This window comes from Zalophus californianus, chromosome 5, assembly GCF_009762305.2.
Source record: "Zalophus californianus isolate mZalCal1 chromosome 5, mZalCal1.pri.v2, whole genome shotgun sequence".
In the NCBI taxonomy this organism is placed as follows: domain Eukaryota; kingdom Metazoa; phylum Chordata; class Mammalia; order Carnivora; family Otariidae; genus Zalophus; species Zalophus californianus.
The window spans coordinates 6,250,795-6,275,662 of record NC_045599.1 but is presented as its reverse complement, the minus strand read 5'-3'; the positions used below and the strand labels follow the sequence as shown (position 1 = coordinate 6,275,662).

Here is a 24,868-nt window from a genome sequence, read left to right as displayed (position 1 = left end):
ATATTGTGATGTAGCGTAACATTACAAAGTAGCTTTGTTTATCAGAAAAAGACACTTTCTAAAAGTCAGAAAACCAATGTTTTATTCCTAGAGCTCTGCCATATTTCTAGCGGGTGCCAATGGTCACCTGCCACACACGCACCAGGTTGTCTGTGTAGCCGGCAAACAGAGTCTGCAAGGGAGAAAGGACAATGATAGGTCATGTCAGAGCCACAGAACTCTGCATTTCTAGTAATAAAGATGGCCTTTCTTTTAAGATCCCCAATCTCCTAACCACCAGGTTGTAGGTGGTATATATTCCTAGAGAAGGCAACAGCTGGTATTAAGGATTCATACTTTTATAAAATGGTTATCTAAGGTGTTAACTGAAGGCAGGTAATCACTGCCTGCTAGATCAATTTTCCTTCCAATTCGGGAACATGTACTCTATTCACTGGCACAGCTAATCTGGTCCTCCCAAATCACCCTGGCTAATTTTGTCATTTTACTTTATGTCAAAGACACACCAAGAGCATAAAGGGAGAGAGAAAAGGTAGAAGCCAAATCACTTAAGGAGAGACCTACTTACCTGGCCATCAGCAGACCAGGCCAGAGAGGTACACTGGGGTGGCTCTGCCTTGCTGCTGGTACTGATAACTTCTTGCTTTAGTTCATCTACAATGATCTTGCCTTCCAAGTCCTGGGGAAGGAGCAAAATCAGGATAAGGAGGGACTCTACTACAGGCATGGGGGGGGGCAGGTAGAGGTTGAGGATATTGCTGAACAGCCTATAAAATGCACAGAATTGCCTCCTTTCCTCCCCCATGAGAACAATCTAGACCAACGTCAACTGTGCTGAATTTGAGTAAACTGTAATTGGCCATCCCCTTTAGTAGATAAGTATCTGCCACCACTGTAAATCCCAATCTTGGGAAGCTGTTAACTTGCTCTTCCTTGATCTCCACTGACAGCCCCATGGTTAGCTGTTCAGGAAGCTTGAATCCCATCAGTGACATATGAGGAAATCACAACATTGCCAGGGCTCAGAGTACAGCCAGGTGCTCGGCCTTACCTATAGCCCACACTCACCCAGATCTTGATGCTGGGGCCCGTGGCAGCACAGAGCCAGTATCGGTTAGGACTGAAGCAGAGGGCATTGATGATGTCCCCACCATCAAGTGTATAAAGGTGCTTGCCTTCGTTGAGATCCCACAGCATGGCTTGGCCATCCTGGGAAGATAAAGGAGTTAGGGCAATATGAAACCTATTCCAGATGTTAATCTCAACAGTCTCAAAATTCTGTCCCTCCCCCCACAAATGTCCCAAAAGCTAAGGGTTCAAATACCAATATTTATCTCTGAAAGCCTTTCCTTTCATGCAGGAAACCTCACCAACCCTACATCTCTGACAACTTCTAAATAACTACAATCAGTTCTAAGGACTGAAACCTACTCATCAATAGCTTCAAGAAACCAGCTTTACTGAAAACAATTTTTGTTTCAAACAGTATGCCTTATCTATGTTATTTCTAGAAAGCAATCTTAGATTGCTCTCTCGTTATCATAAGTATTCTTTTTAAAACACTGTCCCTCAGTAGTAAGGTAAACTCCCAGTTCCTCAATACCTTCCCTCCAGAAGCGCAGAGGGATCCATCTGGAGAGACAGTTACAGTGTTCAGGTAGCCCGTGTGGCCGATGTGATTGGTCTTCAGCTTGCAGTTTGCCAAATTCCATACCTAGGTTTGGGAGGTTGGGGGGTAACAGATGGAGAACCTGGCTCTGAATCCACTGGGGTCAGGAGGGCTCAGGACAAATGAAAAAGGCATGGCACCTTATTTAAAAGCATTCCAGGACAGGGTGGCCATTTTTCATTCTATCAGTAACAAAAAAGTTAAAAAGAATTTGTCTTGGTCACCCAAGGACAATTCAGATTGAAAAAGATAACAAATGTTCTGTGTGTTGCTTTATGGGGGACACTGGGCTTAATTAGCTACTTCAGAGCAAGTATTAAGAACTAATGGCCTGTACTTAGAAGACAGCCATAGTAAAAGCCAACTGAGGGACAGAGCCTTCAAAGTTAGAGCCTATGACCACCTGGGAGGCAGTGGGAGAATATTCTGGCTGGTAAAGGCCCTACACCCTGGTTCCAAGCTCACCTTGACCAGCTTGTCCCAGCCACAGGACACAATAATGGGATTGCTGCTATTGGGTGAAAATCGGACACAAGATACCCACTCCGAATGGCTCTCATCCTGCAGAAGACAGAAATCAGGAGACACGATCCTGGTTCCCATGAAACCCACCACCCCTTCCCTCAGTTACATGGGAAGTATTCATACCCCCAGAACCCAAATCTTAGTATTAACAAAACCCTTTAGAGTCCAGGCCAGGCTTGAAATCACCACGTACTGCCAAGGATAAGAAGAGTAGGAGAGAATCTTCAACATGTGCTTTCTACATGTGCCTTCACAGTTACCTGGACAGTATATTTGCATACACCCAGAGTATTCCACAACTTGATAGTTTTATCTCGGGAGCCAGAAACAATTTGCCGGTTGTCGGAGGAGAAGGCCACACTCAGCACATCCTTGGTATGTCCTACAAATCTGCGTGTGGTGGTACCCCTGAGGAGGAGGACTTGGTCAGTCTCTAAATGCCGCAAACATCTTTCACATCAGACTATTTCCCTGTCCTTTTCGTCTCACTGGAGCTGCCATTAATCATGAGTCTGGACATGGGTCTGATCACAACAGGCCCACGGCTGAGCATATGCCAGAGAATCCCTTCAGAATTGCAGGACATGTCCTCACTCCCACATGGGGATTGGCTGACAATGTCATCTGTCATCACTGGGATCCTCCATTATGCCTGACCATCCAAAGACTGAGCTCCCAAGCTTACCAGCTTCAAACACTTGCCTACTCCCCCTCCACAGTATATGGCAAAACTGCTCAACCAGCCCACTCCTAACAATTCTGCCTAACTAATTAAAAGCAGCAAGGATGGAAACCAAAGAAACCCAACTATCTTTTCTAGGTACTCTCTTGCCCTACAGTTCCCACAATGAACCTCACTGTCCCTTGGAAACCACCTCCCAACACATGTACATCATTTCTGCCCAGCTTTTTCCCAGTGCCCCAGAGTTAATTGACCAGCTACTTACGTTGTGAGATCCCAAAGACGAAGAGTTCCATCCCAGGAGCCCGAGAGGGCAAACTGGCCATCTGAGGAGATGACCACGTCACTAACAAAGTGGGAATGACCCCGAAGAGCACGCTGCGGGATGCCATAGTTAGTCTCATCCCTCGTCAGCTTCCACATGATGATGGTCTTATCTAGGGGAGGTAAGGGAAAAAACCCAGTGAGGAACCCCATAGCCACTTGCTGATCTACTGGATAATCCAGGATCCCTCAAGTTCATTGGTGGACATAAATCAAATTAAAGACACTCAAAGGCGGAGGAGAACCACAGGCTGGGAGCTGTTATTAGTCAAGGCCAAGTGACTGGCTATTCAAAAAAGAGTCAAGTAGAACTAAGTAATGCCATGAAAATTAAATTCAGGGGTACAGAACTTTAGCAGATTTTGGATGCTCTTTTCTAACATTTAGATCAATTCAACATCTTTTTTGAGTCTGATCTGACATCTAAAGCATAAACACTACTGCTTGGGTGTGGGAAGACTAGCTGTGAGATTCTTACAATTGCTGCTGAGGGCTGCCACAAGTGCTTAATTTGGAAAAGTTGCTTTACAAACTACCGGACTGGATGCTTTCAATGAAACATGTTAGACTCAACAAGCTTTCCAATTAAGCGCCAAATATTACCCCAGCCTCAGACTACTTTTAATAGTGTGGGGGCCAACAAAAGGAACAAGAAGCCTCCAAACGCTGCCAAGTTCAGAGAATGAAAAAACCGAGGGCAGGGAAAAAAAAAAGGCACAGGCCAGCAAGGTGATTGGAGTCACGACTTTCCCTTGGAGTCCATCCACCACCCACTAAGCACAGGGCCGGGCAGAAGCTCAGAAACAGCCTCTGGATCTCAGCACAGGCACTCAGATGGCATGTTGGGATCATCACCGCCCCGCCCGACCCCGCAGGCTTCTGTGCACACTCAGCCACACCTGCGAGAAGGTGGGTAAGAAATAAAAACTCCAACCCTGCAATCCTCCTGCCAGCCACGAGCTAATCTAGGTCTCCTTCTCTGCGGTGGGGATGCCTCAGGGGCTTATCCGGCCTGAGGCCTAGGCCCGGGTCCGCATGCCCCAACTCACACCGGGACGGAGTTTTCCAAGCCGCCAACTCGCGCGCCACTGGCAACGCCAGCGACGCGCGCAACCCACTCATCCTTCAATCCTTTGCCCCGCACCTTAGCCCGTACCTCGAGAGGCGGACAGTATCATGTCCGGGAACTGGGGAGTGGTTGCGATCTGAGTCACCCAGCCATTGTGGCCCTTGAGGGTGCCCCGAAGTGTCATCTGCTCAGTCATGGCAGCGGCGAGTGCGGGTGTCGCCGCGGCGACAAGGATGGAATTGGATAGTTCAGAGAGACCAGCAACGCAACTGCTACCGCCGCAGCCCTGCAGAGGAAAAGAGAGAAAAGGAACCCGCCGGAACCGGAAATACCCGCCTGTTCGAGCAAAAATGGCGGCCCCCATAATTCACTCTGTTTAAGATGGCGGCGCCACGTAGGGCAAAGGGCGAGGTGAAAAAACAAAACTTCATGGTTCCCTCGTTACGCAACATAGTTTGGCAGTGCTACACAAAAACATGCTGAAACCAACTCCAACAAGCGTTTAAAAAGGCCCCTCAAACGTCCACTGGGGCATGATGTGTAAGAAGCGGAAGACGGAAGGTACACGGCATATTCCCAGAAGGCTCGCCCTGAGCCTTCACCACTGCCCCCACGTGGCACAGCGCGAGCCCCGCCCTTTCCGCTCGGTGCCTCGGAGGGCGACACTGAGGGAGCTTAATTTCGAGGTGAGAACTGTGAGTAACGATAAGCAATATGAAAAATATGGTACTCAGCTTTTAAAGTACACTGCTCAGGTGAACTATTAACCCCTGAGAGATTTCCATCGCAGTGGGCAGCTGCTCCCTCAAGAGGTTTTTGCTCTGAGGGAATTGACTGAGGCACTCCCTGTCCGGAAGGACTTAGCCCAGGCAGAAGTTCAGACAGGAATGGGTTACGGAAAGAAAAACCCTGGAGGAACGAAAAATCGGCCTGTGGGCTGCTTGTCGGCCCCCCAGCTCTCGCCGTGGCAGGAGTGCGGAGAGGCGTCGCAGAAACTAGAAAGAGAGGAAAGGCCTCCGGGTTCTGACTTCTGCGGACTCGGGTCGAAAGCCGGCTCTGAGCCTCACCACCTCACAGAAAGGTCGGCGGGTCTGCGGGTCCGCGGGTCCAGGCGTGCCCCCAAGGAGGTGCCCTCAGACTGGGAAGCAGTGGAACATGGTTCCCGGGCTGCCTACCGGCCTCCCATTTAACCTTATGGTACGTGAATATGTGGTTCTTCCCACTACCGCACATCTTTGATATTAAGAGATGATGCTGGCAGATAGCGCCCTTGTCACATATTTTTTTAAAGGGGGAGAGGCACAGACCAGCGTGATAGCAGTCACTGTCATCTATGCAAAATAAGGGGGGATTATACATACGTATTTATTTTGTTTGTAACACGTATTAAGTTTCACATCTGTGAAACGAGGTTGGAAATAATAGTACCTACGAAAAATGGTGTTGAGAGTAAATGAGTTAAGATAGGTTAAAGCGCCCAGAGCAATTCCTGGCAGAGTAAATGCAGGCAAACTTAAGACGGTGAGGACTTGGTTTTCTTGGAATTTACATTTGATGGGGTGAGTGGAAAGGAGATTGAGAGGGAAACTGGAGCAACGAGAGGAAGGAAAAGTAGGAGACAGCCCTGCGGATATATGGGAGGATAAGGTTCCAGTAAGAGGGACCGAATATGACGGGGGCGGGGCGAGGTGGGGGGCGGGGAAGGAGTCAGTGCCAAAAGTTATGAGCTGGAGTTTTGGAGCTGCTGAAAACCAAACAGTGGGATGGAGGTGAGGGGCAGTTGACAGGGCCAGCAGGCGTGGGGAAGGACCATGGCTTCTCAGGGGGCGGTCCTATGTTTCAGGGGTCCCAGTTGTGTACATCACCTGTCTTTTCTCTTTAGCAACACTAAACTCGAACTGGACCCCGACTCACATGTTTTGTTTGTCCTGTGGTCATGAGAGACTCCTACCTTCACCCGCACCAATATCCAGCTCGCTGTTCATAGCTCGGGTCATTTCAAGTACTCTGGGCGGTTGGGACAAACGGAGAGGTGAGAGATTCCACACATCTTCAAGTGGAGATGCCAGCGCACTCCCCTGACTGTTGGCCTGTACATGCAGAGGATTTGCTCTCAATTCAAGAACACACTTCCTTTATCTCCTACCTATACTCTCTAAAGAGATCATTCCTTAGTCATATTTACCCCCTCGAGAAACCTCATTTGGCCCTCTGTTTTCTTGAATGTTGCCAGGGAGCCCCTGTGGAATCAACATCCCTGAGGTAGGGCCAGGGGTACAGGTTTATTTTGTTTGTTTGTTTATTTATCAGAGAGAGGGTACAAGCAGGGGGAGTGGCAGGCAGAGGGAGAAACAGGCTCCGTACTTAGCAAGGAGCCCCATGCGGGATCATGACCTGAGCCAAAGGCCGTCGCTTAACCGACTGAGCCACCCACGCATTCCCAGGAGTACAGGTTTAAAACGAGCCTCCCAGGTGTCTCAGGCCTGCTCTAGAACGCGATTTTTCGGCACCGCCCGGCCTTTCTCCAGAAAGGGGCGGTTCCCAAACTAGCCCCGCCCTCCCCAGGCCCCCTCTGTGCGGACCCCTTCCTCTAGTCCTCCGCTCCGGCTACCGAGACCAGACTGAGATTTCTGTAGCTGTCTTTGGCCTCCCGCAACCCGAGGGCCTCGCCCTACACGGGCCCCTTACTCTTTGAGACGGTTCTGGCAGCGCCCCGTCCTGTTGGGCCAAGGCAGGAACTCGCGTTTTGCATTGGAGCCCACCAGCACCGATCTGGCAATGCCAGTGGAGAGGGAGAAATGTGATGTAACGGACTTCCGGACGACCGGACCACAGGATTGGGCTTTCCACCTCGGGAGTTTTCCTCCAGCCTCCCTTCTCTTGGAGAGGATGCTGGCAAGCCACAAAACCACTGAGGGGCCTTCCTGAATCGAGGGAGGCCTGGTCCTGACCCTCCGGACACTTTGGGTGTAGTTGGGTGCAGGGACGGGGTGCAGCGGCAGCCTTACCCTCTTCAGCCCAAGCTGGAGTTGAGCCCCATACATGCCTGCTTCCCTCTGGGACCTCGCAGCTCCCTGCTAGGCATATGGGCCCACCTGGACTACTCACTCCTCAAGCCTGGCCCCTTCCAGTGGGATGACTTCTCTCCGCTGCGGGATTCATCTTAAGTAAACCACGTGCTTCCCATAACAGTCTGCTGCCATTGTAGGCATGGTAGGGCCTCTGGGCCTTTTCATTCCAGGTGTCTTTGATCTGGCCTCTGGGAGGTGGAAACCTGCTGGAGGGCCGCACCCGACCTTGGGAGAAATTGGGGAAAGTTACTCTGCAGAGTCTTCTTTCTGCTCCTAAGGCCACCCCTCTGGTAAGTTCCCCATCCACTTCTGGTCCCATCCCTTGGGCTGCCCGTCCTCTCCCATGTCCCCACTGGTACCACCTTCAGGCCCAGACAAGGTAAACAAAGGAGAGAAATTGGAAATGCTCTTCTAAGGAAGTCTGTCTCTGGGGTGCCTGGGTGGCTCAGTCGTTAAGCATCTGCCTTCAGCTCAGGTCATGATCCCAGCATCCTGGGATCGAGCCCCACATGGGCTTCTCTGCTCATCAGGGAGCTGCTTCTCCTGCTCTAGCTCCCCCTGCTTGTGTTCCCTCTCTTGCCAACTCTGTCAAATAAATTTATAAAATAAAAAAAAAGGGAAATCTTTCTCACCATTCCTTTTCTGCTGGGAATCCCGAAGATCGACATAGCTGGAAGAAGCCCCTCTGGTTTCCCTGCTAGAGGCCTGTGACCTCTTCTAAGAACAGAGGCCTCTATTCCCTCCTGCCAGCATTCAGGAGATGAGACAGGTCTTCCCTTCCATGAGGTGGTGAGGATTATTGTGGGTGATAGGTGAGGGGCTGAGGGAAAGGGGTGTGGCCAAGACCAGAGGGCCTCTGTCAGCTAAAGCAAGTGGCTTCCCTTCATTTTGCTGTTCCTCTGCAGATTCAGTTTGGTTGGCATTGGCATGCCCCATACTCCTTTTGTGGCTACACTGGCTCTCCCATGCTCTTCCAACTGTCAGTTCTCTCCTACACAGAACACACACATTATTCTGCCTGGAAGGCCCACCATATACCACCCTCACTTTTCTTAGTAAATCTAAGCTTCCTTCAGGTCTCAACTCAGGTTGCCACATCAGGGAAACCCTCTTGTGACCCTCAAGTTTAGGTTAGGTTCCTTGTTTCATGCCCTCATGGTGATGGTGTTCGGGGCCTTCACAGCACTTAGTTCAATTTGCCCTTATTTGAATCCCTCAGGGCTTTTCCTCAGTGCCCTGAAGTCAGGGACTGGTCTGTTTGGGCTGCATTTGCTGGTAGAGGGTTTGGTTGTGGAAGATTCTAATCTTGGTGACTAGCCTCATAGGCTAAGTACTTAAGGGCAAGTAGTTAAAGGGTGTTTCAGGCAGAGGGATCACCATGGGGAAGAGGTATTAAGAGTGGTTTGCATGCAGAGGTTTGGGAGATGGTTTCAAATGGGAAGTTAGGATAGAGTGAAACCCAAGGTGATCAGGGAGCCCCTATCGAGGAGTTGACTAGTAAGGAATTTTGTTCTAAAGCCTAGGACTGTCTCTTTAGGATTATCTAATCCCTCTCCTGCCTACACTTGATTTTGCTGACAGTCATTTGTTGTCAGAGTTGAGGGGAGCTTGGAAGAGTAAGACTAGAAAGAAGAGTTTAGAAGCTGGACCAGGAGGATCTGTAGGAGGGTCATGAGAGTCCTACAAAAGGAGGCACTGAGGACTTCCTACTGGCCTTATGAGTGAGTCAACATTTCATCTAATCCATATCTCTCCTCCTTACCCCACCTTCTTCACTCCAGTGTCTAGAATTGGGTTCTGATTATAGAAACTTTCAAGATGAGGCCTAAAGAATTAAGCTCAAAAAGGTTGGAAGGAAACATGGGAAGTTCTATTCTTATTGTAGGTTCTGTTCCATTATTCCTGGTGAGAGGTAGGGATGTGATATTAAATCAATGCCAGGAACAGATGTTAGCAAAAAATCACATATAATTTCTTTATGTCTCTTGATAAATATTTAGTGTCCATCTTAGGCAGAAATCTGAGGTCTAACAGTCCCTTAGAAAGCTGCTAAGGGATTCTGTTGTGTTTTCCCTGGGAGATGGACTGTGGGATTCCCCAGACCCTAGGTGCTTCAGCAGATATGCAGTCAGAGGTTGTGGAAGTGGGCATGACCCAGGCAGGTCTGGGCTGTAGTCCAGGCAGAATTATAAACATGCTAGGAAAAGGCAAGCCTCTAGCTTGTTAAAGGATTTAAAACACCATTAGGTGGTAGGGAGAAACAAAAGGTAACCCAAGGTGCCTTTTTTTTCCCAGCTTTTTACCTGGAAGAGAATTTGATAAGAACTAGGGTTGGGAGAATATGTTGAAATGGAACTTTGAGGCTGGCTACTTACCACGAGATAAGAAAGCTGAAGAGGAAACCGTCCTTCCGGCTCATACTGGGGTTAAATAACCAGAGTTTGCTGAGAAATTCCATCCTCTGCTGGAGGGGGAGAGAGAGGATTCTATGTGCTTAGGAAATGCAGACAAAAAGGGGGTGTGACCTCCCAGGATCCTCTTCCAGGTGACCTTTGTCCTTCATTTTTGTGGTGCCCTGCTTGGTACCAAGTAGAATTGTCAATCAGAAGTCTTTGACCAACCGCATCTGAGTCCTTTAGGATGGGGTAAAAGATTAGGAAGGCCTAAGCTATGGAAGAATAAGAATAAGCCCCTCCCTGTTTTTTAAGGCAATTTCTAGCTCATTTTCCTCCTTTGGGAGGGATAGAGGTGGGAAGAAGAGTAGTAACTTAGAGGGCCATTTCCTTCTTTGCTGGTCTACTGTCACATCTTCAACTTCTCACATGCCAAGATGAGCTATTTCCCCCTGCCCAGGGTTCTCACACTGTACCTCTGAGGACTGTGGTTTGTGGGCAAAGACTGTATCATTAAAAGTTAAATTTGTCACCACTTTTAGCTCTCAGTCTCCTCCTTTTCAGCCCTGTTATTCCTAAAACCTCTCACTTCCTCTTTTCTCATTATCACTGCCAGTACAGACTGCTTTCCCTTCTAGGACTCCATGATTTCTTTATCACCCTCTGTCAGGATTTAGGTGTGAGAGGAGAAAGGGAAGAACCCACTTACCTACTTTAATGCTAGGTTTTGCCCCACATCCCATTGTCAAAAAGTCAGGCACCAAATAAAACCTTATTTATTCTCACAATCCTCCTATTTTGAGGCCCCAGCCCTGGCTCTTTTTTGGGAAGAGGGTAAAACTGTTTTTTAGCTACTTCCTATTAGAGTTTTCCTCTATCAGATTTCTCACATGTGATCCACATGAATCACAAGTGGAACTGGTTCAAGACTGTTTTAGTCACATTTTTAAAAAATACAAGAAGGCCTTCTTTTAAATATTTTCTTCTATGCTCCAAAATACCACCTTTAAGCCTACCTCTCTTGATTGGGAAAAGAGAGTTCCCACTTCTTTTTCATCTTCCCTTTGGACTTGCTTCTACTCCTGAGAGTCCTAGAAAGGACCAGAATTCAACCTGCCTTATTTCTATGGCACTGTACAATTCATTGTGATTTGACAGCCACTAGCCATGTATGGCTATTTCAAATTAATTAAAATTAAATACAATTAAAAATTCAGTTCCTGAGTTGGACTAGACACATTTCAAGAGCTCAAGCTCAAGGTAGCTTGAGTGGTACTTACTATATCAAACAGCACAGATTGAGAACACTTCCACTGTTGTAAAGTTCTTTTAGACCTGGTATAGCAGGCTGTCTTATGTCCCCCTATTTGTTATCCTATTTTATCAGTCAGTAAATGTTTGTAATAACTTCACTATTACAGGGTAACTTTCAAGGGGGGGGGTCAGGGATTGGGGGTGGAGAATAGCATAGAACTACAGGTCCTATAAAGATTTCTGGAGGCATGGCATAGGGGCCAGAGGTTGATGGCCAGTGGCAGAAGAGACCTAGGTTTTAAGGAAGTGCTTTAGGAGCTGATATTATATGTGTGATTCCAGGGCCACGCACACCAACAGGAGCAGACAGGTTCTGGTTTTATAAGTTCTGCATAATACTTAAAAACCAAAGCAAAAAAAATGACTGTCAAAGTGATTGGCTCTGCTGAAACTGATGTTTGCTGAAGTGACTGCCTTACTCATCATTTCTAGATCTTCATTTCATACACTGCTTTATCTGTCATAGTCCTTGTTCTCCCAAATGGCAGTGACAGAGGCAGCTCTGGTTTAAAAAAAGGTCTGCTGACTCTGCCACCTGCCTGCCAAGAGCTGGGAGAAGTAGGAGTCATATCTATGAATCCACTAAGACTGCGTTTAATAAGGTTCTAGCTAGGTGGAGCTATTCTTCCATTGAACACTTTTTAAAACACGTAGGTCAGTCACTGGCTATAGGGCATAAGTAAAGCTGGTAATGGCACATCTGTGGATTTGACCACTTTCCTTGAGTAGAGACCAATGGTTCTCAACCACGGATGATTTTGTTCCTCTCACCCCTCTCCACAAGACATTTGGAAATGTTGGGAGACACTTGTGGTTTTCACAGCTGGTAGGGGGGTTGCTACTTAACATCTGGTGGGTAGAGTCCTGGGATGCGGCTAGGCATCCTACAGTGCACAGGGCAGCCTCCTTCCCCCGAAAATAATTATCTTACTCAAAATGTCAATGTGCTGAGGTTGAGAAACAGGTCTAGACTACAGTGTAGATCAGTTCTTAAAGTCCCGACTACTCATGAGGTCCAGGCTCAGTGGGATAATAATTAAGGCTAGCAAGTGTCTATTAAATTGGGAAGGAAAAAAATTAGGAGTCTGGAACTGTGGCCTCCATAAAACGGAAGGGCAGGTATAACGAGTGTATTTGACTGCACTAGAAGGCTAAGAGCTAATGCAACTGGAGATGAGGATTTCAGATGTTTAGCAAGTCTGTTTAAAGATGAGGTCCCACGTACAGCCACAGGAGTAGCGAGGAGCAAGTTTAAACAGTCTGACTTGTGATACAACAGTCAACAGCTGAACCTAGTAGGGAAAACATTCATTAAACAGATGAGTATCTGGTGAATATGGATATACCAGTTTTTCTCAATGTTTTTGTAACCCATAGCTCTACTTCTCATATTACCTAAAAATCTCACATTTTCCCACCTTCAGTGCTATTTAAAATTTCACAATTAAGTATCATGACTAAAAATCAAAGCAACGGTAATTTTGGAAGGCAAAATTTATTCAGATGATGTGATAACCCAGTCACCGTTAAGCCTTAACTTTTCTTTCCTGGGTGGTGTAGAAGATGTAACAAAACACAAGCTGCTTTAATAATACTCTGGTACTGCTTTCTCCCCAAAGCTGGATATACCCCCTCCCCCCAAAAAAGCTTTTGAGATGTAAAGAGAAAACAGAATAAATTCTTCTCATCTTTTTAAACATTTTATATCCCAATTTCTCTAGAGTCTTTATCTGGAAGTTTCTAGTCAAAACAATCAGACTTTTGAGTTTTACATACTCCTCTTGAAGTTCTTTCAGTGAGGACCAAATATCAGTGAAAACATTCTTTCCAAAAGCTACCACGGGTAGGTTTTAAGAACAATGTCAAGAAGAATCACCCAAAATAGTTCTGGATATTTCATGTTTTTTTTCTTGAAATAACTTTTATGAATCTAGTCCTTCAAAGATGGCCAAGCAAATTGGACATTTTTAGTATGAGCTTGCTCTGTGTAGCTGGATTTTTGGTAAGTTTTGCTTTTTTTTTTTTTTTGCTTAAAGTATTTCAAAACAAGCAGGGATGTTGGTGCTTGCCTTTTGACATTTCACGGTCTATGTGTTTTAAGCTTCAATGCATTAAATTCTGCTGAAAGTTTTAATTTATGAAATTTTAAAGTACAGATTCTCTTTAGGTGGTTTCCAAAATCAGAGGGTTGTTTTGTCATTGGTGTTCCAAAATCAGTTCTGTCCATAAATTCAGCTGAATACAGTTGACAACCAAGGAACCTCAGTATGTAACAGAAAATACTCTCCAACAGCATTCTGAACAGATCTTCAAAAATCAAGGCAAACTGGGATCGAATCTACCGTTTTTCACAAAGGCTAACTGACAGGTGAAGATTTCCAGTAGATTATGGGCCAGATGATGGAAGCTGATGCCTGGTGGTGATTGCTACAGTACATCTTAAACACAGTTTTCTTCAGTTTTTGCCAAAAACCCAGATCTAAAACACTACTGTAATGGATACCCTTATAATATTATAATTTTCCTCCAACTCAGTTCATTTGCTACAGCTTCAAAAATATTGTCTTTAGTGGTCAAGTATTAGGCTTATGAAACCAGTACACTCACAGTTTTTAAAGCCTCTTTTAAACATAAGCAAAGCACATTTTTATCAGTAGATTCTTCTCAACTAAGCAAAGAAGGATGAGCTGATATTTTTTAAAACCTGAAGTTTGATATACTCAGTCATCAATCCAGAGTTAAGACTGCAGAAGTAGATGAAGAAAGTCTGGAATTCCTCAATTTCCTCTCAAAGTTGTGGCAGCACTTGGAATGCAAGGCTTCACAAGTTTGTCCGTTTTTTTCTCCTTTGCAATTAAAAGGGCTATTTAATATTATGCTTTCATAGCCTTTGAAGATTGCTGTTAATATTCCAATACTGTCCAATCTTAAAGCTGCATAGAATTGTGCTTTGCAGAATACTCCACTGTTTTTATAGCATAAATTTAACAGTGTTTGGCATGGTGTCACTGCCCAACATTTTAAGGTAACTCAACTGAAGAAGTTCACCCTATCTTCTGCGTCATAACGTGAATATATACTTGATAAAAGCCTCAAAAAATTTTTCGGCTGCCATCTTTAGCTACCTTAAAGGAGAAAAGAGAAAAAGCAGTACTGATGGTGGAAGCATCTGGTCCCTCTTGGAGAACGATGAGTGATTTTATTGGCGGCAGCTGGGTGGCAGAGCAAATATAGGCATCCAGTTATGCCTGAGCCCCAAGAAGTGAAATCTTTGTTCATTTCCTTTTTATACACCCATCTGCCGCCTAAAACCTGACAGCATTTAATGGTGCCCTTGGTCAAATCTATAAATGACCTTACTTTCAGAATCCTCTCATTCTAGCTTGAAGACTCAAGATGAACTCTAACTCATGGGATGGACAAAATGGAAGATGCAAATAAGTAAGCTTTTCAGAGCTAAAAAGCCTCTTTTTATACAAAATTAAACTTTAAAGAACATTGACCTCCAAATAATGTAACTGTCTTGGATATGCTATAAAAATAGCAGTATAAATAGCACCATACCCACAGTGAACATCTGCAGTTACCCAACCTGTCATACCTCATTAATTATAGGCCTTACTCTGAATGCTGCTTGTTCTATCTTTGTACTCCCACCAGCCAAGGAGTTCTTTCCAACTTTATTTCTTAGGAAATGTTTTTTCTTTTTAACATTACAACACTAAATATAATTTTGTAAACTATAACTCTTCTCCATATCTGCAATGCTAATATAATGTATTTATAATATAATATAAAGGGAGAGAATGCCTTTCCCTCCTATTCCTAAAAATCACTGACTATTCCTTGAATCTGTGAGTGACAACACTCTACTCAGTCCCTAAAACTAAAAAGCTTGCTTACCTCCAAAGTAGATAAAAAATGTGTTGAATTGGTAGCTGACAAAAATTCACTGTAACCAGAACTGTGTGATGGATAATGCATAATATTAAATAAACCATTATACAAAAAGTTTATTATAATGATAACTATTACTATGAGAGTTTATTCAGTAAAATTCTAAATTATGCTACTGTAATGTTATATGTTGAGCAATGAAAGGCAGTAACAAAACTATGTCATCAATTACTAAAAGTTTATACATACATAAAAAATTTTTACCTCTTTAACGTAATTCCTATGTTTGGCAATACCATCTACCTAAATTCTGGTATATGTTTGAACATAAAAGTTGTATTTTCTTTTAAATATTCTATATTTTGAAAGGGTTTATCCCCAATTTGTTTTACTTGGTTTTGCTATTTATATTTACTGGTATGCTTTATAAGTAAGAGTGTTCTATGGCTTCCCTGGTTGAATAGACCATCTCTTTTCTCCTGTCTAAATTGGCTTTCAATTAAAATTTCAGTTTTGAAATCCTTTCAGAAAATTCTAACAGAGGATTGAAAGGTTACCTTCTTACATCACCTTCAGTATACTAAAACCCAGAAGTAAAGGACATAGTTTCTCGGGGCAGCAACCTTTGTTACCCTGGGGAAAGCATGGTGCTAGGGTTTGTGCTTAAAGTCAAGTTCGTTTGATAAAATTAGCAGTGATTTGTAGTGAAGATTTGTGTCCTATGTGTCCACTTACCAGTAACTATAAGTTGGAAGGGTATGATAATAGCTAATGTATGATGTCTTAGGACAGTGTTCTGTTTATGTTTTGACTGCAATCCAGAGTAAGCAATGTTTTACTCTCAGACCAAGTATACACACGTGTACATAAGACAGTGTTTACCTTAGTATGTTCCATGCACTCTGATGTATTGTCTAATATTAAAATAATGCTGAGCATGACCCATTTATTTTAAGACCCACTAATTGGTCAACCCCCACAATTTGAAAACCACTACTATAGGAGAACATGAGGAAATATTTTATAAACTGTAAAGTACACTGAAATGTGAGCAGCTGCTAATGAATATCCAGGATAAGACTTTTATGGGCCTGAGACATTCTCTCCTTCCTTGGGTACTGCTAGGAGTCACATTCACCTAGGCTTTTGGTAAGGAAGCTGTCATTGAGACAACTCTGTAATAACTCGGCAGTGTATTAACAAAATCAGAACCCAAAGAAAAGAAGACAACTTAGAGGAATATAAAAAAAAAGCAGACATTTGCTTAGTGCTTTATGGTTTATAAAATACTTTCACATACATGATCTCTTAATCTTAATTTAGGGGAAAATAAGCTAAGAGGTAGAGACCTGCCCAAGATTAGACAGTAAGTGGCAGAGCCAGGTCATCTGTTCCTAAATCCCTCACTCCTTTCACTGTGATAAAATACCAGGAAAGGAGAGTAATTAGGGCATGAGGCTTCTGATCCATCAAAAAGATGTTTATGTCCTCTGCCTCCCTCTGTAGGGAAAACGGACCCTACTGACGGTGAGGAAGCAACCTCAGACTTTGGGAAGGGCGTGTGTCCAGTTGCACTTAATTTGTCCAGGACTCAAACCTGGCATTTCAGCCTATCAATACCAGTCATGTTTTTTTGTATGTGTTTTTTCTCCAGTCATCTGTTTTGACACTGCTCTGAGTTCCCAAATGTCTATTATCTACAAGTATTATGGCTTTCCATTTCTAATGTGTTAAGGGTCCTGGGATCTTGGTCAGGTACAGACTCAGGACACAACAGAGGGAAATCAAATACTAGGGATATGTCACCTATACTCAGATTGAAAGGGAGTAACAGTAGTAAGCTTCTGGTGACTGTTGTGTCTTTGCTTAGCTTCCCCTGGGGAAGCCAGTCAGCCTCAACCAGTTTGTCTCCTTTCTCTACATATGCCCATCTCCATTATTGTGCCCTCATCTCTCACAAAAAGAGGTTCAACTAGCAAGTACCCATCTCTCCCAGCTCCCCTTGTTTTCTCTCCACTCCCTTCAACCCCCCACCCTCTTTACCCCTTGTGCCTCTCACCTTGTACTCCTGCACCACTTCCTCCAATGGCACTACGCTGTGCTGTTTGTGGCTCCTGGATTCTCGGTATACCACACAGATGGCGTCTTTGTCCACCTCACAGAAGAGCTTCAGGGCTTCCTGGTGTTTCGAGCAGATGCCCTGGTCATTCCCCCAGCTTCCTTGATAAGGAGTGGGGCACATTTGGCGAATTATCTGGACCATGTTGGCCAGCTGCAAGTTGGGACGAAAGCTGCGACGTGTAAAGCTCTTTCGGCACTGGGGACAGGTGAACTGAGGTGGAGGGGCTGGAGGAGGCAGGTGGGTGTCAGGATACAGCTCTTGGTCGTTCTCATCGTATTCTTCCAGTATCTCCTGGGTAGACGTCAATTCTCAGGTCATGTCTCAAGTCTCCCAGGTAATAGTCCTGGTCTTCCTCCTCCTCTTCCTCCTGGTCCCACACATAGTCCATGTTGTCCCAATTCCTGACGCCACCATCACCAACCCAGAGTTCATCATCTTCTTGGTCCTGGAACACCTCATCAGCATTGCCCGGGTACAAAACCTCTCGAATAGAGTTGTTCCATCCACCGATGGTCCCCTCCACATCGTCGTTCTCGTCCTCCTCCCATTCATCTTCCTCCTCTTCCCTGTCTTCCTCATCTTTGCCCCACAGCTGGGTCACACACCCTCGGCAGAAGTGCCCGCAGCCTATGGACACAGGATCCTTGAAGTAATCCAGGCAGATGGCACAAACAGCCTCCTCCTGAAGGGTCTGCATGGGGTTAGGAGTAGTGGCATAGCCAGCCATTTTAATGCGCAGCCTGTGGGGGCCTGCCTCCAACCTACGCTTGTGACCCAAGGCTATTTTCAACCCTGCTCTTCCTCCTCAGGCCCGCAGAGATGCCTTGCTTCCTTCCCTCAGGCTTTTTCCAGCTCAAAGGCGCGAAAGCCCTCGGTCCAGACTCAGTCGTCCTCTAAGGGCAGCGGGGGCTGAACCAGGCTGCAGCCTCCACTTTCCTTTGAGGCTCAGCTTGCAAACCCAGATCCTGACGTTTCTTGCTTCCCTCCGGGTTTGCCCGACCCAGGTGTCCTCAGGTGTCGACACTACTCACCCAGCCCGAGGCGACAGAAAATGACGTAGGCGCTCTAACCCACACTCGGGAAGGGGTAGACTGAGCCGACGGACGACCACATTCTCTATGATGCCCCAGGGGACGCCACAGCTGGGAGCCCGGCCGGCCATGCAGCCAGCCCGAAGAAAAGACTAAGAATAGGTAGAGGTGGAAAGAGAATCAATTTAAGCCATTGAGTGGCTTACCGCCGCTCCAGTTAGCCAGATACATAAGATCCGGCAGTCAGCTGAGCCAGTACCCAGGAACCGACCCAAAAGAGGGGTAGTGCGGCGGCCAAGCTCGAGCTCTGGTGCACTTCCGGTCCTTCTAGCCGGAGACCTTTGTGGTAAGTAAGAACGTCTTCTCAGAGGCCGCGCTCGGGGGAGGGGCGTGGGCTGCAAAAACGTAGCGGGGCGGGGCTTGCGGTGGTGTGTAGTTGCTGCGAGGGCAGAGGATCTCGCGTGGGGGCTCGCGTGCCTCCCAAATTTTTCTCCTCAAACCAGTTAACCCTTTTATTTTTATATTTTATTTATTTGAGAGACAGAGTGCAAGCCACAGAGTATAAGCAGAGGGAGAGGCAGAAGCAGGCTCCCTGCTCAGCAGGACCCTGGGATCACAACCCGAGCTGAAGGCAGCCACTTAACCGACTGAGCCACCCAGGCGCCCCCATTTAACTTCTTTAGTGCTGCCTGCAGAGCCTCTGCCTCCTAGCCCTGATCTCTCCCGCGACTTTTACTTCTGTGTCCATCAGCACTGTCCTGCGAACACTTAAGATACCTCAGACTCAGCATGCCCTACACTGACTTCTGTAGATCTTTTTGCCTTCATTGATAATGCTTCCAGTCACCGTCCACTCACCTATCCATGCACGCATGCGTGCATCCATTCATCCACCCAGCTACCCGTTCATTTTAATTCCATCCATCATATACATGCATAACTCATCCATTTATCCTTCCACTTTATAGGAACAAAAATGTAAGGCATGATCAATCCCTTCAAGGAGTTCAGAGTTCTAAGTGTGTGGTTTTCCATAACCCAAGGTTTTACAAGGTTTACTCCACCCTCACTAAGAAATGCACTGCACATGTTAATCCAATATAGACTTGCACATATATAACAAACAAAATTTCCCTTATGGCATTCAGGGCACCCTGATATGTTCTGTTCTATTTTGCTTAAGTAAAATGCTGTTCAAGATCCACTGGTATGATTGTAGCCCTCATTAATTGGTCACTGGTTTGAGGAACACCACCTGCCCTAATGGAATCTTCAAGCCACCCTGGAATCCCTCCTCTCCTTCTCTGGGCCCAAACTTGAATCGTAGGTTCTACAGAGCAAGGATGGTAAATGCTGTTAACATTGTACATGCAGCTCCTCTATCATAGTGCTGATGAACATACAGCAAGGACTTCTTACATATCTGCTGAGTAAATAATGAACAAACCCAACAAATTGCAACCACCAAGTCCTGCTGATTTTTATTTCCTCAAAATTAGGCCGCTTTCTCAATCTCTGTTCTTGTCATCCTAGATCTGACCTCATCAGCTTCCGGCTGGACAAAAAGTTTCCTAAAGGGTCATTTGCACTCATTTCAGTCCATCCTGCAGCCAGCAGAACCATCTGCCTGAAATGGAAGTCTGACACACACATGCCAGGCTGTTGCCTCTATGTGTTTGGGCATATTCTCCCACCTAAAAGGCTTTTGTCTCACTGCTTCACCCAGATATAACTCCCTAATTATCCAGGTCTCTGCCCAGGCATAATCTGAAGGAGATTCTTCCATGAGGCTGGTCCCAAGCTGTTTTAGCACCCCAAATCTGTCACTTTCTGTGTGACCTTGGATTAGTTTAACTGTGCTGCCATATCCCCATCTGCAAAATAAAGATGATAGTAGCACACACATTAGGCTTGTTGTGAAGTTGGTATTCCAATTCCAATTATTGACATCCATAATTAGAACGGTGCCCACTGGGGTTATCCCATTACCTACCATTATATTCCTTTCCTGTAGTAGATGAGCCATAGAAGAAACTCACCCCATCTCCTGTTCTCTTCCTCTTTGAATAGGATCAAGAGATTGGGACTCTGGTGAAAAGTAGCCCACCATCTGTCGTTTAGTGGTTCTGAGAGCTTTATGTTTGGAGCGGGAGTGAGCTGAAACCCAGCCTTGACCTGCCTACAGTGGGGCACCTATTGGGAGTGTTTGTTAGGAAACTAACAAATTCCCAGTATGCAATCTGGGAGACTTCCCAGAGGTCCTGACTGAGCCTGAGGAGCCATGAGGGAAAATCTGAGCAACAAGAAGTGGAACTGTGTTTCAGGGCCAGAATACTTATCCATCTCTGAATGCAGGTTTTACCTTACACAGAAGCAGCTGGGGAGCAGAACAAGGGAAGAGGAGGCTGCTCAAAAGCAAATTCTTGCCTGCCCTGGGGGAGGGGGGTGCACTGAACCCAGGCAGGAAGGAGGAGAGCTGAAGGAAAAGAGCAAGAGGGAACATGTACAGGGAGAAGATGATGAGAGAAGGCTAGAGGGAGCATCTTGAAGGAACTGGTAAGACTTTTTAAAAGGAGCATATAATGGATACCCATTCTGAAGAATACCTAGGTGTATAAGAATCTTTAATACATATTTCTTTTATCTTCTCTAAATTACCATTCTTCATATCCAAGTGCCAGCTGGAAGGGGCCTCCTTCATATTCCCTCAGGTTGTTGTAAAGCCTCTCTTTACAGATTAGAAGAGAGACTTGATTTTAAGCCCCCTTGCAACCCTGGCATCCCTGCAACAAGGCATGCTCCTATTTGCAGGAGGACTGCTAGCTGTCTCTTGAACCCAACTTGGAGCTGTGGGTTGTCAGAACAGGTGACCTGGCATACCCAGGGCATCAGGCCACTTTCTCAGGGCATTGGGAAAATGGCAGCAGTGGGGGATACTCACGGGCTGGAGCTTAGCAATGGTGGTAGCTGCTGGTGTATTTTTCACAGGACTTTCAGAAAATGTATCCATGAAAACTCACATCAGCTTTTTGTTTTTTTTCCCTAAGATTTTAAGTAATCTCTACACCCAAGGTGGGGCTTGAACTCACAACCCCAAGATCAAGAGTTGCATGCTCTTCCCACCAAGCCAGCCAGGCACCACTCACTATCAGCTTTTTTTAGGCTGGAGAAGCCCGCACAAGAGTTCAGGTGCAGATAATTTTTTTTTCTTCATTTTTTTTTATTATGTTCAGTTAGCCACCGTATATTACATCATTAGTTTTTGATGTAGTGTTCAATGATTCATTAGTTGTGTATAACACAACTAATGTTCATCACAACACGTGCCCTCAATACCCATCATCCGGCGACCCAATCCCCCTACCTGCCTCCCCTCTGAAACCCTGTTTGTTTCCCAGAGTCCATAGTCTCTTATGTTTCATCTCCCTCTCTGATTTCTCCCCCTGTAATTTTCAATCCTTTCCCCTATGGTCCTCCGTGCTATTCCTTATGTTCCACACAGGAGTGAAACCATATGATAACTGTCTTTGTCTGACTGACTTATTTCACTGAGCAATAACCCCCTCCAGTTCCATCCATGTTGATGCAAATGGTAGGTATTCATTCTTCTGATGGCTGAGTAATATTCTACTGAATATCTGAACCACATCTTCCTTATCCATTCGTCTGTTGAAGGGCATCTTGGCTCCTTCCAGTTTGGCTCTTGTGGACATTGCTGCTATGAACGTTGGAGTGGATGTGCCCCTTCTTTTCACTACATCTGTGTCTTTGGGGTAAATACCTAGTAGTACAATTGCTGGGTCTAGGGTAGCTCTATTTTTAACTTCTTGAGGAACTTCCATCCTGTTTTCCTGAGTGGTTGTACCAGCTTGCATTCCCACCAAGTGTAAGAGGGTTCCCCTTTCTCCACATCCTCTCCAACATTTGTTGTTTCCCGTCTTGTTAATTTTTGCCATTCTAACTGGTGTAAGGTGGTATCTCATAGTGGTTTTGATTTTGTATTCTGCCACATTGCTGAAAGAACTGCCTTTGCAGTATCCCATAGGTTTTGGACCAATGTGTTTTCATTCTCATTAGTTTCCATGAATTGTTTAAGTTCTTCCTTAATTTCCTGGTTGACCCAATCATTCTTTGGTAGGATGCTTTTTAATTTCCACATGTTTGAATTCCTTCCAAATTTTTTTGTGGTTGAGTTCCAGTTTCAAGGCATTGTGGTCTGATAACACACAGGGAATAATCTCAATCTTTTGTTATCAGTTGAGGCCTGATTTGTGACCCAATATGTGGTCTATTCCAGAGAAAGTTCCATGTGTGCTCGAGAAGAATAAGCATTCTGTTGTTTTAGGGGGGAATGTTCTGCAGCACATATCTACGAAGTCCATCTGGTCCAACGTGTCCTTCAAAGCTCTTGTTTCTTTGTTGATCTTCTGCTTAGATGATCTGTCCATTGCTGAGAGTGGAATGTTAGGATCTCCTACTATTAAATGTATTATTATCAATATGTTTCTTTATTTTGGTCAACATCTGGCTTATGTAGTTGGCTGCTCCATGTTGAGGGTACAGATATTTACAATTTGTAGATTTTCTTGTTGAATAGACCCTTTAAGTATGATATGGTGTCCCTCTACATCTCTTACTACAATCTTTGGTTTAAAATCTAATTTGTCTGATATAAGAACTGCTACCCCAGCTTTCTTTTGAGGTCTGTTGGCATGATAAATGGTTCTCCGTCCCCTCACTTTCAATCTGGAGGTATCTTTAGGTTCCAAATAAGTCTCTTGTAGACCACATGTGGATGGCTCCTGTCTTTGTATCCAATCTGCAACCCTGTGCTGTTTCATGGGAACATTTAGGCCGTTCACATTGAGAGTAACTACTGAAAGATATGAATTTAGTGCCATCATATTGCCTGTAAAGCCCATTTCTATAGATTGTCTCTGTAAATTTCTGGTCTATGTTACTCTTGGGGTCTTTCTACTTTTATAGAATCCCCCTTTATTATTTCTTGCAGGGCAGGCTTGGTGGTTACATATTCTTTGTTTCTGCCTGTCCTGGAAGCTCTTTGTCTCCCCATCCATTCTGAATAACAGCCTTATGGGATAAAGTATCTTGGTTGCATGTTCTTCTCATTTAGTACCCTGATTATGTCTCGCCAGCCCTTTCTGGCTTGCCAGGTCTCTGTGGACAGGTTTGACATTATTCTGATATTCCTCCCACCATAGGTAAGAAATCTCTTGCCCCTAGCTGCTCTCAGGATAGCTGCCTTGGCTCTAAGATTAGCAAGTTTCACTATTATATACCGGGGCATTGGTCTATTTTTACTGGTCTTGGGAAGGGTCCTCTCTGCCTCTCGGACTTGAACACTTGTTTCCTTCCCCAGATTAGGGACGTTCTCAACTATGATTTGCTCAAGTATACCTTCTAGTCCTCTCTCTCTCTCTCCACCCCCTCAGGGATCCCAGTAATTCTGACTTTGGAATGTTTCATGGTGTCACTGATCTCATGGGCTTCTAATGTTTATCCCTATCCTCCTTGACTTCCTTCCTATCAGCTTATCTTCTAGATAATTAATTTGTTCTTCTTTCTCATTTGCCCTAGCTGTTAAGAGTATCCAGTTTAGACTGCTTCCCTTTCATAGCATTTTTAAGTTCAGTGCAGTTAGACCTCATTTCTGGCCTTAGAGATTCTATATTGTCACAAATACTTTTTTCAAGCCTAGCTAATGACTTCCTAAGTGCTACCCTGAATGCTATGACATCTTTCTTATATCCATATCTGTTAGTTCAGTGGCAGAGGCCATTGTCTCTGGTTCTTTTCTTCGTTGGGATTTCCTCCTCCTAGTCATTCTGTTGAGGGATGGTTGAGGGAATGTAGAGTCCAAAATATCAACCACGACCCAGGCGAGATGCACCCTAGGAAAATCCGGAGTGGTCGGAAGCCACCACTGAAAAAACAAAGCCAAAATGAAACCCAAGAATAAAATTTATAAAATTAAAAACATTTTTAAAATTATAAATTTAAAAAAGGGGGGTGAAGGGAAGGGGGGCTATAATTTCTCAGTGTGGGCAAAGTACGGTGTTTCAGTTCTTCTTGGGTGTATTTTGTTCTGTTTGTTAGAGGACACTACTTCCCAGAAATACAGGGAAAGTAAAACTGGTATATATATAAAGGTAATATTGAATGGGGAAAGGACTACACTAAAGCATGTATCTGTAAAAAAAATGTAGGTGTGAAAGAGTACAAGTTAAAAAGCTACCATGAAATATAAGTTGATATATTGAACATCTAGTTGAAATGAGGAAAAGGTAAAAAAAAAAAAAACAGAAGCATAAGAGAAAGAATAAAAAGAAAAAGAGTTGTATCTGAAAAACACACAAGCCATGAGGCAATGCCTGGAGCTCAATATACTATTTTCCCCTGGTGTTGTTGGGGTTTTACAGTTTTATGGGGCCCCTCGGGTTGTTACCCTCTTGCTCTTCCAGCCTATCTTCTGGGGGAGGGGCCTGCTGTGCTGTTTCTCAGGCAACCCGGCTTGGGCTGAGTTGCCCTGGGGGGGTGGGGTGGGGGGAATGGGCTCCTTGGAAACCGGTTTTCTGAGTTTTTGAGCTTTTGTTCTCTGGTGGCTTTCAGTGCCTCTTCCATCTCTTCTGGGGGTCAGAGCAAAAATGGCTGCACCCAAACCTCTGTCCCGGAGCAGAGAAATCAGTCTGCTCTTCTCTGAACCCTCCAGAACACACAGTCTCCGTTTCTGTAAGCCCTGGTGACAACCGC

General features: G+C 45.1%; 2 protein-coding genes, 1 long non-coding RNA gene and 2 other non-coding genes across 6 annotated transcripts in view; 1 reads left to right on the top strand and 4 right to left on the bottom strand.

Moving 5' to 3' along the window:
- Positions 1-59: 59 nt before the first annotated feature.
- RACK1 (receptor for activated C kinase 1) lies at positions 60-4,598 on the bottom strand. Its single transcript, XM_027606233.1, has 8 exons — positions 4,357-4,598; positions 3,142-3,313; positions 2,455-2,602; positions 2,135-2,230; positions 1,604-1,714; positions 1,069-1,209; positions 569-679; positions 60-172 (listed from the first exon to the last, which is right to left on the bottom strand). Exons 1-8 carry the CDS (start codon positions 4,463-4,465, stop codon positions 107-109), a joined length of 954 nt encoding a protein of 317 aa, XP_027462034.1. The 5' UTR covers positions 4,466-4,598; the 3' UTR covers positions 60-106.
- On the bottom strand, positions 2,757-2,835 carry LOC113930059. The gene has a single exon (XR_003522430.1). It is a non-coding gene; the product is annotated as a small nucleolar RNA SNORD96 family (small nucleolar RNA).
- On the bottom strand, positions 3,994-4,061 carry LOC113930068. Its single transcript, XR_003522439.1, has one exon. It is a non-coding gene; the product is annotated as a small nucleolar RNA SNORD95 (small nucleolar RNA).
- A 2,829-nt stretch (positions 4,599-7,427) lies between the features above and the next one.
- TRIM52 (tripartite motif containing 52) lies at positions 7,428-18,077 on the bottom strand. The gene is given in 4 exon segments (XM_027606234.1): positions 7,428-7,565; positions 9,716-9,804; positions 17,004-17,361; positions 17,363-18,077. Coding segments are annotated over 4 exon segments (942 nt in total). The 5' UTR covers positions 17,794-18,077; the 3' UTR covers positions 7,428-7,501.
- The window catches only part of LOC113929375, a 71,689-nt gene continuing 54,380 nt past the window's right edge, over positions 7,560-24,868 (top strand). The window contains exons 1-3 of one of the 2 annotated variants that reach the window (XR_003522175.1): positions 7,560-7,630; positions 18,071-18,443; positions 19,631-19,989. This is a non-coding gene — a long non-coding RNA (uncharacterized LOC113929375). Of the gene's footprint in view, positions 7,631-18,070; positions 18,444-19,630; positions 19,990-24,868 lie in introns of those variants that run through there. The other variant, XR_003522174.1, reaches the window with a different exon arrangement.